This window comes from Sinohyriopsis cumingii, chromosome 6 (genome assembly GCF_028554795.1).
Source record: "Sinohyriopsis cumingii isolate HCF-2022 chromosome 6, ASM2855479v2, whole genome shotgun sequence".
NCBI classification, from domain to species: Eukaryota; Metazoa; Mollusca; class Bivalvia; order Unionida; family Unionidae; genus Sinohyriopsis; species Sinohyriopsis cumingii.
In genome coordinates this window covers 111,174,763-111,191,493 of record NC_142966.1, presented here as the reverse complement: position 1 = coordinate 111,191,493, position 16,731 = coordinate 111,174,763, and the positions used below count along the sequence as shown (strand labels likewise).

The window sequence follows — 16,731 nt, the reverse complement described above, 5'->3', positions numbered from 1 at the left end:
TGATGGTTGTAATACGGGTTATAAAGTATACAGCTTGGCCTATTCCAGATGTGCACCTTTCAATAAAGTGCTAGTTCCATTTGGTCAGTCTCACTTCCTGAACATCAGAGGTAAATTGTAAAAATAAGAGCTGATAAGTTTTTTACATTTTATATATTTGGTAATTCATTCATTGCACTTTTAGAAGCTGATATTGTCTAGCCTGGCAAAATTCATCTTCCCTATTTTAATAGCTGCTAAAGATAGTGTACTTTCGACTAATTCAGGCTGATTTGTTTAGCATAAGGAAGCAGTCATTTTAGTTAGCAGTGTGCTTAGAACATGTACAATTTCCAAAAGCACAATATCCAAAGAAATATCATCCACATTACATGAAAGTAGCATAGATGTATGCCAACATTCTCTCCACTGTGCATGTTTTAAATGCAAACAACTGAAAGTGCAATGAACGAATTACCAAATATATCAAATGTGAAAAAAGTTATCGGCTCTTTTTTTTATACAATTTACCTCTGAGGTTCAGGAAGTGAAAATGACCAAGTGGAGCTAGCACTTTTCTGAAAGATGCACATCTGGAGTAAGGCCAAGCTGTATACTCTATATCCCATATTACACCCATCAATCATACACCAAAATAATGGGAATTAAAGGTTCTTTGATTTATAGCTAAGATATACAAGGCCTTTTTTAAATAGGCAGTAAAACCGGTGAGGAAAGCTGGGGAAATTCTTTTTCTTTAAAATTCTAACCCATGCAAAATACGAAACTGAAGAGTGCCACCTTAGGCATTTCCCTAATGGTTGATAAATGGCTCAATATACTATATTCCTCCAGGAAACAATTCATTCAGAATACCTCCATAGTTTCTGCAATAGTGCCAATAGATCTGCATCATAAAGGTGCTTGTATTCAAACATTATTCTCAATAGATATAGGACTAACTCAGATCATGGAAAAAAAGGTATAAAAAAAAAAGAATACAATGATTAGATCTACCTAATTTTAAAAAAAATTGTACACTGGCTACAAGATATCATGGGAACTACAGGAAACTTGTTGATTCTGAAAGTTGCATGATTCTGGATCATTTTTTTGTGTTTGCAAGAAACAAGCAATCCCACAGCCTGGCAGCATCTCTGCACCTGTATAAGCACAAATCAAAAGATCAATCACTTACACTCATGAAAGGGAGTCAACACAGCCAACTAAAACCAAGATAATCAGATATTAAAGCACATGTATGATCTCTCCCTTAAATCACAGTCCATAAAGCTGTACCATCAATTACTTTCTGATGTCCATGGCGTTTAACAGTATCTTCAGAATCATAAAATTCAAATTAGATCCATGTCGGTTCGGATGTCATTATTCCACCTGTGAACCAAACACATGACCAGCTGCTCCATGCAGTTATAAGCAGTGTCAGTCTTTCATGCATTCAAAGCCCATCAAAGTGCAAAGATGCTAATTAAATTTGAAAACAAATGCAACCAGTAGGCTTTACTTAAGCGAATTCATGCTGAATGGATAAATGTGGCAGACAAGAAAATGTATGAAAGGTCAAACCTAATTACCCACGGCTTTGAGGCTGCTGGACTTGTTTAAATCAATAATTTTAGGTTATTTAACTGACAAACATTTGTGTGTGCAACCAGACTTGATTAACATGATTCAGTGGTTTTATCCAAAAATCAGCGAAGTGTTAACTTTGACAATCTGCAGTAATTAATGTATATATCTAGTGCTTCATCAGCACTTGTGCTTCAAACAATAATTCCTGTAGTGCATTGTTCAAAGAGATTAAACATATATGGATAAAATGAGACACTCTTTCATTAGGATTTAAATTTTTGCAACAACAGATTCACTTCAACCTTTAAATTTAAAAAAATAAAAAGTATTAAATCTAATTTTCATATACAAGTATAATTTACTATTCATTGTGTTATTTTCAGTAACACTAGAGTCTGAATACCTTATGCTTTTTATCTTTTCTCTCAATTCTTACTTGTATCACAATATACGGCAGTGAGTGGAAACTACTTCTGCTGTATACCAGCAATATTTATAGAATATAAAATACATTCTAAAAATTTTTTAACAGGTAAAAAAAAAAACAACATGTAAAAGACAATATTTGATTACTATGTATGTAAATTTTGTTGGTCTCAAAGAATGAAACAGTAAGAAAAATTGTTTGAGCTGGGGGTGGGGCATTCTTTATCAATTGTAGCTAAAATTTTGTTGTGTCTTTAAAGTCATCATTCAGGACAACAACAAATCCACAAAAATTGGTACACCACAAACATTAGTGATACTACAGTATGGCTTTCCTACATGTGAAGTGGGCATACAAATGGAAAGCTGGAAAATGTCTTGTCTACTTTTCCAAGGTGAGTAAAATTCTCCTATGGTTAGATAAATCTTTTTGTTCACTGAAGCATTCTGTTAACATAGGCACAAGCAAGCATGCAACATGCATGTTTTTGAAGTTCTTTCAAAACTGTTGCTTTAAATTAAGGCTGAATACTGCATCCAGAAATCATTCATGATAACTAAGGCCTATTCCATTTAAACATACATGGCACCCAGGGAAGGGAATTTATAAAAAATATATGCTAGGGTACTCAGATTACCCAAAGAGCTCATATGAAAACAACACAAAATTCTAAATGCATCTATGGATGACTATTCTACATTAAATATTCCTTCCCTGGGTCCTATGTATATTTTACAGGAACAGCTCTAAGTAAAAGCGAATAAAGTGGGGCACACCAAATCGGTTTTGTTACAATGAGTTTGATCATAATATTATTTAATCTGACCTATCTATCTTCGTCAACTTTATTTATAACAAAAGTCAACTAAGAACAAATTCTGGTCTACTGGCTCTGAACACCAACATGAACTTACCTTCTCTGTTTTACAAGTTCCATTACTCCTCTCACTATCTGACTTTCTCTGATTGCAAGAAAAAGAACAAAACATCACCATGAATGCAAGATGTTTCTGCAGGTCTTCAATGACTGCTATTAAACAAACTCAATCAAGAGCAATCTCACAAATTGTACAAGTTCTTCTGTTACATTGTTCAGCATTGTGAAATAGCCCAAGTTTCTGCTAATACATGCACTTCCCACAAATACCACAAGCCAAGTATAATCTCACTTTATCTTAGGCAAGTACATTTAACTTGAAAGATCGCTATTCTGGAAGACCACCTGTTATAAAAGACCTCCTGTTATAAAAGACCAGATACTTTATGTACTGATTTTTCATGTTTTACACATGTATAAATTGATAACATCTAATGAAAGACCATCTGTCTTGAAAGACAATTTTTTGCTGGCAGATGTGGTCTCCCATCACAATAGGTGTCACTGTACCTTCAGGCATCCATAATCTCCTCCTTTGTTTTATGTTATCCAATGAAACATTAGTGCTGTCAGTTTTAATAGTTAGATTGATAGAAGACTTGAGCATTATAATAGGCAATGAAAATAAATTTTAGAAAGGATGACTAAATTTGCTGCGAGAATTTTCACCCTAAACTTAGAAGGGTGAATTAGGCATTTAAAAAGTGTGATTTTATCAACAAAATGTAGCAAGTGATCAAAAGAAGACTGAAAATAAGAAGAAAAAAAAACATGGATACAAAAAAACTTTCTTAATTCTAATGATAATAATCAATCTACTCCATGACATACAATTGTGGGATGCACACAAATTTATCAAAAACTGCAATAAAAAATTCAACGAAATTCAGGAAAATCATGCCCTATCTTTATTTCTTCAATATGTTCCTCCTATATTTAGGAAATTCCCATTTTCCAAATGGAGAGGGAAATTTTCCAAAACAATTAAGTTGTTGGATAGACCCTAATGTAACTGAATTGTAATTTAAAGAAAAAACATTTTTTTAACAGTTGAGATATTACTGTTAACTTTGATTTAATTTCATACATATTCAATAGCGAAAGTAATAGCAGTAATGAAACATTACACAGACACTTAGACCAGGAATGATCACAAAGTTCGAAAATACAAGAAGCTAGGCATGGTCTGCATGTAGAGCCCTTGGCCTAGTTTCAAAATGAAAACTAGGTCAAAGTATTCTTTTCAGGTGGAAAAGTATTGTTTCATCAAGATTATCAATTTCCATGACTCTAAGACCAATATTATCCAAGAAAATCACCATAACACAAAAACATTTTAGCATGAAACTTAGGTCAAACTGACCTATTTTGGCAATTTGGTATTTACCCAACAGGGTGTATCAAGGAACTAAGCTGCATAACTCCCTAACAAACAGAACATATAAAAATACTGGCTAACAAAAAGAAAATTGACCAAAGCCATGAAAGTGAAAATGTAACCCACACCAACTCTATATTTGGCAAATTAGTAAGATATGCCCACAAACCAAAATAGATGACTCCATTGCCTAATGCACTTAAGAAACGGGCCACATTTCTCAAGCATAAACTAAAGTAAAACAAAATAAATTTAAGTGCATACTGAAAATATATTTCAAATCTGAAGTGGGTGGGATAAAATGGCATTAAATAAAAGGAAAGAAAACTTTAACACTGGGGTTAATCTATGGAGTGGACAGAAATAGAGATGAACAACCAAATGGATACCAAAGCGATCACTAAGTTTAGCTTCCACTAAGATGGGCTTGCCAAAAACGTAACTTCTTGAAGACAGTTAAGGAGAAAAAAACATTACTGTATTTATTTATGCACACTGCATAACTGAACAGCTGAGGAATGGATCTGGCTGTCATTAAGGTCTATGCTATTAAATTAAAATTATATAACAGATGTGTAAAATGTGAAATAAAATCTATTTGGATTTTGTTGGAAATGTTTTCATCTCTGTCCAGTTAACACTACCTCCTCTTCCTCCTCCTCTGATCCTCCAGTTTCCTCGCTCTCATCCTTTGCACCTTTTTCATGTAGCAAGACCTGTCCTGTCTCAGACAATGCTGCATGGAGGATGTTCTCTATTCTCTTTTTACAGGATTTACTTTTATGGCTGAAAGGCAGAACAAAATCATTTTTATGTCCTTAGAAATACTAGCTGATTGAAACTTAAGTTCTAATAACAAGGTTTGTGCAAATCTAAATGCTGACACTATTGCCATCAGAAATGTGGTCACCTGTGCTGAGCTTAAAAACAGAGCATGATGCCTTGGACACACTAAATCTGGATCACGCTCCTCCCATATTTAAATGAGTTCTGTAAAGTTCCAATGAATGTCAGCGTTAATAATGAACATACTGTGATGGCATAACATGATGGCATACTGTGATATCATACTGTAGTGGCATAACATGATGGCATACTGTAATGGCATATTGTGATAGCTAGCATTAAAGGAATTGTTACAAAAGATGGAGATGCTCATTATTTAACTGAGTGAGAATATTTTTTACTCAAACAATGAAGCGATACTTTAATTATAATTCTGGCTTGGTTATATGAAACCATTTCCCACTTTAAGGAAAATTATAGAGCATTACAGTGAACAAAAGTAAGGCAAAAGTTTATGCAACTTTCCATCTATTTGTGTCACACTATTGATTTCTGGTATCACATGGACAGAGTCATGGAATTATGTGTACAAAAATATCTTTCGTATTATATGTGAACATAAAATGTAAAGTGGATTTCACTGCTGCATACATCGTTACCCGGGGTATATTGATATACCATTGGTTATTTCAAATTACTGCTTTCTGTTCACTCAGCACCTGCAGTAAAGGGCTTTTTAATTTAAGTTCTCTATCTGTGGACTTGACCACGTCTTATAGTGCTATTTTTCTTTATATCATCACAATGCAGATCAGCCATATCTGGAAGCTGTCCATTTTAAAGATGTAATCACAAACCACAAAGCTATGTGAAATGTAACATTGTATTGTTTCTTGCAATGTTTATTATTTCTTGCACATGTGACCAATTGTTTAATATCCTGAATGTTTCTGAATTTATTCTAAATTTCTAAGTTGGACCCATGTCACATGATGACATGCTATAACAATGAACATAATCTATTTCTGATTATACATTTTATTGCTGAACAGACAAGATGAATTCAATTACATCTTGTATATATTGAACGATCAAGAATGTTTGAGCTTTTATAATCCAGTGTGATTAATCTTGTCATATACAGAATTCAGGTTCAAACAGGGTTAACATAATTATCGTTGTCATGTTTACCCCGACCCAGAGTAGCCCAGTTGAAACATGTATAATCAAGGTAATTCTGACAGGCCATTGTTTGATGTCGAACATTGCCGAAGGCTAGCACTAATCCGTTACGTAAGATTGTTGTGGCTAGAATAGAAGAACCGGACATCGGAGTTGCAAAGTCACAGACAGCCAATTATCACCTAGGTGTCGAAATGTTTCCAAGATCAAAAGAAATTGCCTGAAGAAGTAGGAGTGTCCTAACTTCTTTCCCCTGCAAACAGACAGACAGGTTGAACTGGCCGCTAAGACGACTGGACAGGGGCACAGCGCCACCCAATCAGAATCAAGATGGGGGAGACCTTGATTTGGGTAGAGTGATATCCCCGCGTTTTCTGGCAAAAGTTAGTTCGCTGAGAGAAATTACCCAGAGTGGAGGTTAGTGTAACTCCGAATAGCCATTCGTTATTGGTGGAAAAATCTTAGAGCGGGAAATTCTAAGTACAGAAAGCTTCAAAAGGAAGCTTTGAGGGACAGACCAGTTAAAGTTGGTCCCGTAGTCTCGGATAGAGAGACGGAGGAAAGGAGAAGAAAGGAGAAGAAGGTGAAGTTGAAGTCTGGGAGCGAAGCTGGAGGAGGAGATAGTAGAGAGGGAAACAGAGACAGAGGAGGAGTCAGAGGAACGGAAAGAAGGAAGAATCAGCGGGAAGAAATAGATGAGTAGATGCAAGGACAGGGGGAAAATCGAATTCACACTGTAAATCACGGGATGAATTAGGCTGTCATTTGGTCGAGGGAAAGACGAGTGATTGGAAGTTATCGTTTTTTAAATTATCACATTTATTAAATTGTTATTGATTGAATTTCATCTTCGTGTTCTCTATAATTTAACCGTCGGCATTGCTGACTGGGGGCTCAGAGCTGTAAATCTACATCGTCACTAATTTAACTTTCTAACCTAACGAGCCAGGGTGGAACTTTCATCATAATTTAATTAAATTATATTGGAAGAACCCCACCCCAATACCCCAGAACGTCACAATCATGTACAGTTATTCTTTGATATCTTACAATGTCAGTTCATGTATAATAATGTACATACCTGTATTTACACATGTCTAATGTATTACATGGCTCAGTTACTGTAGTTTCTAGCTATTATTGGGAGTCACTGAACTCTGTAGGGACAACAGTGATGTTGGTTTGAGGCATGATACTAATTTTTTATAATACAGTAAAATATGTTTCTTCAATAATACTTAACGGATCATAATACATAAAGAGAAGTACTACTACACTGCAAATCCAGTCATCCCAGGCTTAAAAGCTCAGAGTTATTTGCCCACCATAATGTCAGTTAAAGTAACCTCCCTTGATACAGGAATTGCTCCATGTCCCATGAATACTTCAATTACTATTGGAGTAGAAGGCACACTCTCTATATGGATACAAGGCCCCTGGTGGCCAAGTGGTCTAAAGCACTCACCTTTACTGATCACTGCCATTTCACCTCTGCCTGTGTGGGTTTGAGACTCAGGCCTGGCCAATGTGGGTATGTGAAAAAGCTGCCAACAGCTTCCCATAGGTTGGTGGTTCTTACTAGGGTTTTCCTAGGTTCTCCCTCCACAAGTAATACTGTCACAATACGTTGAAAAATGGTGTTAACCCCCTCTTAGGGTGAAAGATTTCAGATAAAAGCTGGAGAAGTGAACTCGGACCTATAGCCCACAGCATGGATAATGACAGAACAGTGTCAATCAAATGCAATGTATGTGGTGACTGCACTAACTTCATGAGCCAAGGTGTGAAGCAAATTCATTTCTGATATGCGGAATGAATAACCCTGTATTTTTTTCAGAACAAAAGGGTTTGTGCTGATATATCATCCTTTCCCTCTGTGAGGGTTAAAAAAAGAGGCATGATCTTCTAGAAAACAACTCAATACATCTTAAATACCACTTCAAAGCTAGCACTGAGTTCTGCAGACCTTGACATGATGTGTCCTGTGTAAACAGGAATATCATCACAAAAGTCTGATTCCCCACAAACAGAAGCCTGTTCTTGGTAATGAAAGCTAAGGCCATCATGAACGATACTGACCGATCTTGTCAGAACTGCATGTAGTTCAGCTCCACTGACATGACCATCCATTTCACTAATTCTGTTTGCAATTAGCTAATGCAGTGAGGGAGCAGGTCGCACATGAAGCTATTGAGATTGGTTCAAATGCTGCCTTGTTCAGCCAAGTCAGTTCCCATGATAGATTCCACTTTGAGCCAAGAGGCGTTTTTTTTATATACATGTAATCAAAACTGGACAGATCATATAGGTCTATATTTTGTCCAATACCCTTTCTTCAATGATGACACAGGGTATCAATGATTTTATTGAGAAGAGCCATAGTAAGATGTCAGCTTTTTGAGATATTCATGCTTGCTATGATATAATGTATTTTTGCGCACACCACATAGTGAAGATCTATTTAACCTCGTATGCCTTAATATAGAAGGCCATCGCGCTTTAGCGATTTCTCCAACACTGGTTGCAAGAACTGTTTGTTCCTGATTTGTTAATATGATCCAGACATGCAGGCTCAGCAACTCTGAGTTGGGATGAAACACCTGCTGTCATAGTTGCTTGAGCTGAGGGATATCATGTCTTGCTTCAATATATAACTCACCTATGTTTTTGTAGAATGATGTTGCCACCATGGAGCTGGTCTGGACATCAGCCATTTCCCAGTCCATCAATCAAGTGAAACACTAAGGACTGATTCAAAGTCAAACTGGGAGTGTCCTGAACTGGTAATTGGTGTCTTTGTAGGCAAATCTCAGGAACTTTCTGGAAATCATGTGAATGGGGATGTGAAGATATGCATCTTCCAAGTCTGCACTAATTGTGTAGTCTTCATCCTGGATGATATTTAGAACCCACTGTGATGTTTTCATTGTGAACCAAGGGGCATGATGAACCGATTCAGTGTGCTTAGGAAGATGATAGGATGAAATGTGCTATATTTGTAGCTGAGGGAACCCTGGACAAAGGGGAAGGTGAAAGTAATAACGAGTCCCTAATAAACCACTTGTACTGGCCATAGTCATCAGTGCATACCTTGTCCCATGGGGAAGCGAAGAATTGGAGCCTTCCCCCCTACAAGAATCTGTAATAAGGGTGGCATGAAGATGATTCATTCTGAGATAGGAAGCCTGGCTAAAATCGTTGCCCTCTTGCAGCCTCTTGCCCACTGTTTTGGCAGAACTGGTTGTAGGTTCAGTATTACTGCTTCCGCGTGTGTCCAAGGGCATTCCTGAATTCTCTTTGTTGATTGCCTTGAAATTTCTATGCTGTAGCTGAGACTGTGAGGGAAAGAAGTTGATCACCATGGTAGCTTATCTGCGGATTTAATCAACCTGATCATTAAAAAGGAGATTAGATGATAAAGGTTGAGAGCGAAGCTTGACCTTATGATAGTCTCAAGAAAAGTGGAGGCAGACAGCACACCATCTCATTCCACCTATTATAAGTTCATAGCTGCTGCAATGACATCTGCCAGAGTATGTTCGGCACCGTGTAAGACCCCAACCATTCTGGAAAAAGGGAGGGTTTTTAAGTAATGTGATCGGGTAAGTATTCTCGGAGAAACACAATTTACTAAAAATTTGCTTTCTCTTTCAAATACGTTCCCCATCACATTAACATTAGGAGAATAGGTAATAGGAGGAGGGAATACTGAGCATCCTACCTCCACCCCGGGTACCTTCTAGGGAATGATGGCTGGATTCCCCATTTGAACGATAACCCATTCTCCTAATTTCATCAGCAACACAGCCTAGGGTCCCATGATATGTGACCCCTATATACGGTTAAGAAGATAGATATTTAAATCTTCTTACCTATGAAATTTCACTGGCGAATCCAGCGAAGCTGATAGGCTGTACTGATTGTTTTAAATGGGTCTGGTGGTCATCTGGGCTGCCGACACCAGATTCAAGGTTTGCCTCTGTGAAGCCAAATCTCTGAGATAAAAACTGGAGAAGGTTGACTCTGCATGCCAGCCAAAAGCTTCTATTATATCTCGGATCGAAACACTGCATTCGAATGCCAGGCTCGCCGAGATTGCTCTAATCTCATGAGCTGTAATCTTGATGAGGCGACTCTGATCTTGTGAGACCTCTGAGTACGCTGAGCATATAATCCACTTCAGCCATGAAGCAAGGGCTTGCGGGGTGATATCCCGTTTACCAGCTTTGACCAGAAGAAAGAGGCGCTTACGTGTGTCCCGACACGCCTCTGTGCATTTTAAATAGTGCTTGAGTGCACGAACAGGATCTTGCATGGCTGCTGCTCTTGACTTATCTATGGAAGAGCGCGAGCGAATGATGATTCTTTGATTGCCAATGGATGGTAACCTATTTTTTTTTTTTTTGGCTACAAAGCCTGGTTGCATCAGAAGGACCACCAAACCATCTGATCTGAACTGAAGAAAGTTCGGGTCACTGGAAAGGGCATGTAACTCGCTCACCCTGCATGCTGAAGCTAAGGCTATCAAGAAACATGTTTTGTATGATAGTAGCTTTAACGAAGTGTGGGCTAAAGGTTCAAATTTGTCTGAATTGAGCCATGTTAAAACCCAGAACAGATTCCATTTTGGAAACAGGGTGAGGGATTTTGGTCGATTGAAATCAAAATTGGCTAAAAGATCTGATAGATCTTTGTTATGCCCAATATCACATCTACCATGAGGGCAGAACGTGTCTGATATCATGGAGCGGTAGTCTTTGATAGTAACTGGGGCCAACTGTTTCTCCTCGAAAAGCCAGAAAAAAAAGTCGGCCAGTTGAGGGATTGAGACACTCAAAGGGACGATGTTATTGATATGGCACCAGTCCCCAAAAACATGCCACTTTCCCTCGTAAGCCTTCAGAGTGGAGGGCCTTCTTGCTCTTGAGATTCTCTCCACAATCGAAGGTTTAAATTGTTTGTCTCGCAAGGCTGTCCGGACAAGAGCCAAGCATGAAGAAGAAAACGGCCCAGGCAGGGGTGGAACACCCATGATCGCAGTTGTTTGAGAAGATTTGGGCTGGTTGGAATCTTCCTGGGTAGATCTATCGCTAGATCGAGTAGATCGGTGACCCAGGACTTGTTCCATCTGAGAGGGGCAATCAGAATCATCCGACAGTTCTGACCCCTTAACCTCTGGATTATTTTTGGTACCAAAACCGTGGAAGGGTAGGGGAATGCCCACAACCCCTCCCAGCTGATTGACAGAGCGTCCACGGCCCAAGCCTCTGGGTCTGGAACCAGAGAGATGAAGGTGGGCAACTTGTGATTCCACCTTGTCGCAAAAAGATCGATCATCGGACGCCCCCAACGTGTGCAAATCCGAAGAAAGACTGATTGATGGAGTGACCATTCCGTGTGAATGACTTGACCTTTCCTGGATAGAGTGTCGGCCAAGACATCGAGTCTGCTGGGAATGTGTCTGATTTGTACGTTGATGTGGAGGTTGTCGCACCAACGTAGAAACTACCAGATCAGAATGCATAGGTCTGGTGATTTAGTGCCCCCTAGTTTGAGGAGGTAAGTCACCACCACAGAGCTGTCTGACATAATGAGGACAGTTTTTCCTGAGAGCTGATCCTTCCAGAAATGAAAGGCATTGATGACAGCCCTCATTTCTAAAAGGTTGATGTGGAGAGGCCTCTCCTCTGGCTCCCACGTGCCGCTGACTGTAGCGAAGTCCGGCAACAGGTGGGCACCCCAACCGTAGGTACTGGTGTCGGTACATATCATTACCTCCGCTTGGGGCATCTCCAGAGGAATCCCCGTGGACAGCCAACCGGGGTTGTGCCAATGACGCAGGAATGATCGTATCTGGGGTGTGATCATTATTATTTGATTGAGGGGACTTGAAAAGGGGTGCCATTATGCCAGTAACGTCATTTGTAAGGGACGCATAAAAAGACGGCCAAGCGGGATCAAGTCCGCCGCCGCATTGAATAATCCAAGGAGTTGCAAGAATTCTCTTGCTGAAATCCACATCCTGTTGGAAACGGACTCGATGAGTTCAACGATCCGGATTACGCGAACGCGAGGAAGCCGTACCAGATTCAGATCGGTGAGAAACTCATACCCAGATGGACAAAACGCTGGGATGGACGGAGATCGGACTTTTTCCAGTTCACGAGAAAGCCTAGATGATCTAAAAGTGCTAAAAGATCGTTTCTGCCTTTGAGCAGAATAGAACTTACCATATGTTTCAGGTGGATGTCATCCAAGTACACTGCCATCCCTGTAGATGAAGTCGAGCGGAACAGGGTGACGACGCAATCCATAACCTTGGTAAAAGCCCAAGGGCTGATGTTGAGACCAAAGGGTAGGACATGGAACTGATAAACCGCGTCGCGGTAAGTGATTCGGAGAAATTTCCGTGATGCGGGGTGGATAGTGACGTGAAAATATGCATTGGTCATATCTAGACTGACGGCATACTCGTCTCGCCGGATGGAAAGACGGATTGATCTCGCCGTTTCCATCTTGAATTTCGGTGATAAAATGTATTGGTTGAGGCGACTCAGGTCGATGATCGGCCTCAACTTGCCTTTTGCCTTCTGGATAAGAAACAGCCTGGAATAAAACCCTGGTGATTGCGGTTTTTTCTCCACCGCCCGTTTTTCTATGAGCGACCGTATCTCCTGTTGTAGAAAGGTATCCTTCTCCCAATCGGACGGTACGTCCGTGAAGAGGGGAGAGGAGGACAGGGGAGGGGGTCGGATAAATGAAATCCAAAGCCCCTCTGAAATGACCTGGACCACCCAATCGTTCTGAGGAAAAAAAGGTGGTCCAGTGGTCCTGAAATTGCAGGAGACAGCCGACCACAGGTAGGCTGTCTGCGGGTGGTGAGGAGGGTATGTCAATTTTTAGAGTTAGGAGGCCTGAAGACGAAGAAACTTTGTTTCTTACTGTCTCTGTATGGTTGCCTCCTAGCTTGATTAGACTGTTGTCTCCTGGCATTGGGTTAGGATCTATACTGTACATTTGATTGTAAGGATCCCTTGTCCCTGGTCCGCCAATCATCCCTCCGCTGTGGCAGGGGCTGATTTTTTCTAAACGCCTGCGAGGGTTGGGTGTCGTATTAGGTCTAAGTTGGCAGAAGCAGTCAGCGCATTAGCCATGGAATGTTGAGCTGCCCTGTTAATAACTCTAGCAATCTGGGCCGTCGCTTCCCAAGTGTGGTCATTGTCGGATTTTTCTGCGAGTCGGAAAATGGCTAATGAAGCCAAGCCTAACATTTAAGATGTAGCGACTACATTCTGGACTAGCTTTGACGTGGCTTGGAACACATTTTTGTCCACTTTGTAAAACAGTGGAGCGGACGTGTGAACTGCTGCCATATTTTTGTCCAGGGCCGGAAGATCCGTACTGAAGGCGTCTGAATGAGTTTTGTACCAGCGACATGAGAACGCCTTAGCATTCCCCAGATCACCTATTCGTCCTGATAGATGATCACTGATCTCCTTAATTTTTGCTGACTGGGGAAGGAACCGGAAGGACGGCGTCTCTTCCTCCCTGTCAAGATCTACAGACGCCTTAACTTTGTAGTCTTGAGTGGCGGTAGGAGGTGGAGGGCATTCTTAAGTTGCCAACACCCTGTAAATTTCTTCCACTGCCGCCTTGAAGCCAAACTCAGTCCGTTCTATGGTTGGATCTGTGTACGGCTGATTTGCAGTAGTTTCGTCACCCTCACTGTGTGCTGAGTCACGTTCTGGAATAGCTTGCATTTCTGGATAGAGCATACCAGATTGCATAGATGACGCGATTTCGTCATCCTTGACACTGTCGCTAACTCTCCCTTGTGGATAAGCTGTGAACATATGGACGGCCGGCCCTGCCGGCTGGTTTGTCTGGCTTGTGGTCGGCCTGAATGTTGGCGATGGTCCTGCTATCACCGGTACCGGCTGCTCCAATGGCCTGGCTGGACGGGCAGATTTCTCACTAAAATCTCCGCCATAGTATTGGTATGTTGCCGGTGGTACAGCTTGATGGACGGATTTATCACTAAGATCCCCGTAAGTCATATTTGGTTGGACCGTTTTAGCAATAGGGTCCCCATGCTGGGACAGCTGGATGGCCGGTGACGTAGAGGTTGTATAATGAAATGGACCTGATGGATCCAGTAAAAACCCCATGCGTCCAGACTTACAGGCCCAAAGGCCATGCTCGGACATGCGGGGGGACTTATGCCCACTGGGCAGTCTAAAACTGGGGGAACATTCCCCCAAAGAGTCAGAAAAAGCTGTGGAAGCGAGCGAAGGAAATAAGGGTAATATCTGGCCTGATGTCAATAGCTGCATCGTTGTTTCCTGGACCAAACGACGCATCTGTTCAAAGGTGGACTGTTGTACCCTGTCAACATTATTTTCCTCCATTGCCGCTGATGTTACTGTGGCTGACAGTTGCAAACGACGAACTTTAGGTGGAGGGGGGACCCCAACGTCCCCCAAAAAACTCACAATGGAGGCTGTCTTCGGATGTCTACTGAGGACATCAATGCTATCTTTCTTCGACTTATTCCGTCTATCCCTCCCTTTTGCTGCCTTCTGGATTACATCAGCCCATATTTGCTCTGTCCAAGTATTACACATGCTGCATGGTATAGATGATGTACACTTGGTACATACAATACCAGAGTCATGGTTGTCTTCTTTTGCTTTGAACTTTTTGCATTTCATGCATTTGGTTGACCTTTCTACTAAAACGACACAAGAAAAGAAAACAAAGCACATATTAGCAATTCAGCATGTTATTAATTCGTTAATACCACAACTGTTACTAACGGAGTAAGCGAAATTAGTGTCGCGTTAACTCTTAATTGACAACACGAGTTTAGCGATAGTGTGTGTAACATGGTCTTCAGTAGACGAAATCCGTAAGGGTGACAAAGTCACTCAATTTTGAAAAAAACTGTTAAAATAATGTATACAACCTGTAGAAGAATGATGGTCCAACACAATAAATCCAAATTTAACTTTGGATGGTCCAATTTAACGCTAAGATGGCTTGGATTGTTTGGAGGTATAATGTACGTGTTATCAGTACAAGCGAAGCTTAAAAACTAGTGACACCTGGCGGTGGCAAGGGGAGGTAAGGGGCAAGAGTTATTGCCCTTTGGTCTATATGAGATAGACAGAAAAGACGAATTTTCGTCTTTTAGTAGGGCTGGATTCGAGAGGTAGCAGGCTTATATCCCTAACGTTAATGTGATCGGGGAACGTATTTGAAGGAGAAAGACCCCCATGCATGTCCTGTGGGATTTGGGGTAGTAGAAGATTCATCAAGGAAGATTAAACCCTGTATTCTCTATCCACACCAAATACACTGCACAAGTGTGTGATGACAAGCAATTGGTACAGAGAAGGCATGACTCTATCCACACCAAATACACTGTACAAGTGTGTGATGAAGAACAATTGGTACAGAGTAGGCATGACTCATCAATGTCTTCAACTACTCTGAATCTTTTGCATTTGTTGTACTGTGCTTGTTGTCATCACTGTAAAATAAGGGAAAAAAACAAAAAGTGTGTGTGTGTGATTTGGATTTTTAACATAGAGTTTTTAAAAATTCAGTCATATCGCTATGATGTCCGCAGTGTGACAGTTTATAGTGATGTATAGCACGGGGGCATCATGCTGGAGACATGTAGCGTGATGTCCCACCCAGTCACATTATCCTGACACCAGACCGACCAGTCCCAACACTAACCTCTTAATGCTGAGCGCCAAGCAATACAGCTGTTGGTACCATTTTTGTTAAGTCTTTGGTATGACTCAGCCGGGGACCGAACCCATGAACTCCTGCATCCAAGGCAGATGCTCTAACCACTAGGCCACCAGAGCTTTATCACACTCTGTTATAATATGAATTCGGATATAACATGGTCGTGGTGTGGCTCTTGACATTTCATATACAGGTACATGAAGAAGAAAAAAATTTTCTTAAAAGTACGAAAAAAAACACGAAAGGTTTATTATCATTTTGAGGTGGAGATTGCATATGAATAATACAAGACGGATGTGGTGTGGCTACTAAAATTTTATATGTATTTTTCTGGAATTACGTAGGGCTTCACTAATGTCGCAAACTTGGATTTGTTTCCCTTATTGTCAATAAAATATACCATTTGGCAATTCTTTTAAATTGACAACATTGTTTGCTGTTTGAACTTGTATATACAACCACTGGTTTGAAGTGGAGAAATTCTGAGGCCCCATGAAAGGAAGATGTAAAATGGATATAAAATGCACTTAAATCTATATATTGTTACAAAAACAAATTCTCTGTCCATATTGACAAACCATCTAAACAGTGCAATGTTATATCATAATCCACTTATCTTGACATGTAGCATGAGTACTGTATGTTTATATCATGGTTTGGTCTGTAACACATTCGGGTTCTATGGCTCCCAACTACTGTCTTATAGCAGGGTCACACTGTATATATATGTATATATATGTACATACACAC

At 40.2% G+C, this 16,731-nt stretch overlaps 1 protein-coding gene across 4 annotated transcripts in view; it reads right to left on the bottom strand.

Annotated features, from left to right (window-relative positions):
• The window catches only part of LOC149797723 (MSL complex subunit 3-like), a 60,762-nt gene that overhangs the window by 23,931 nt on the left and 20,100 nt on the right, over window positions 1-16,731 (bottom strand). For 3 of the 4 annotated variants that reach the window (XR_016421872.1, XM_089962652.1, XM_089962654.1), the window contains exons 4-5: window positions 4,899-5,040; window positions 2,914-2,961 (exon numbers count right to left, since the gene is read on the bottom strand). Coding sequence is in view for 3 of the 4 variants with exons in the window: in XM_089962652.1 (XP_089818778.1) it covers window positions 2,914-2,961; window positions 4,899-5,040 (190 nt within the window). In the remaining variant the exon portion in view is untranslated. The remainder of the gene's footprint in view (window positions 1-2,913; window positions 2,962-4,898; window positions 5,041-16,731) is intronic. The other variant, XM_089962653.1, reaches the window with a different exon arrangement.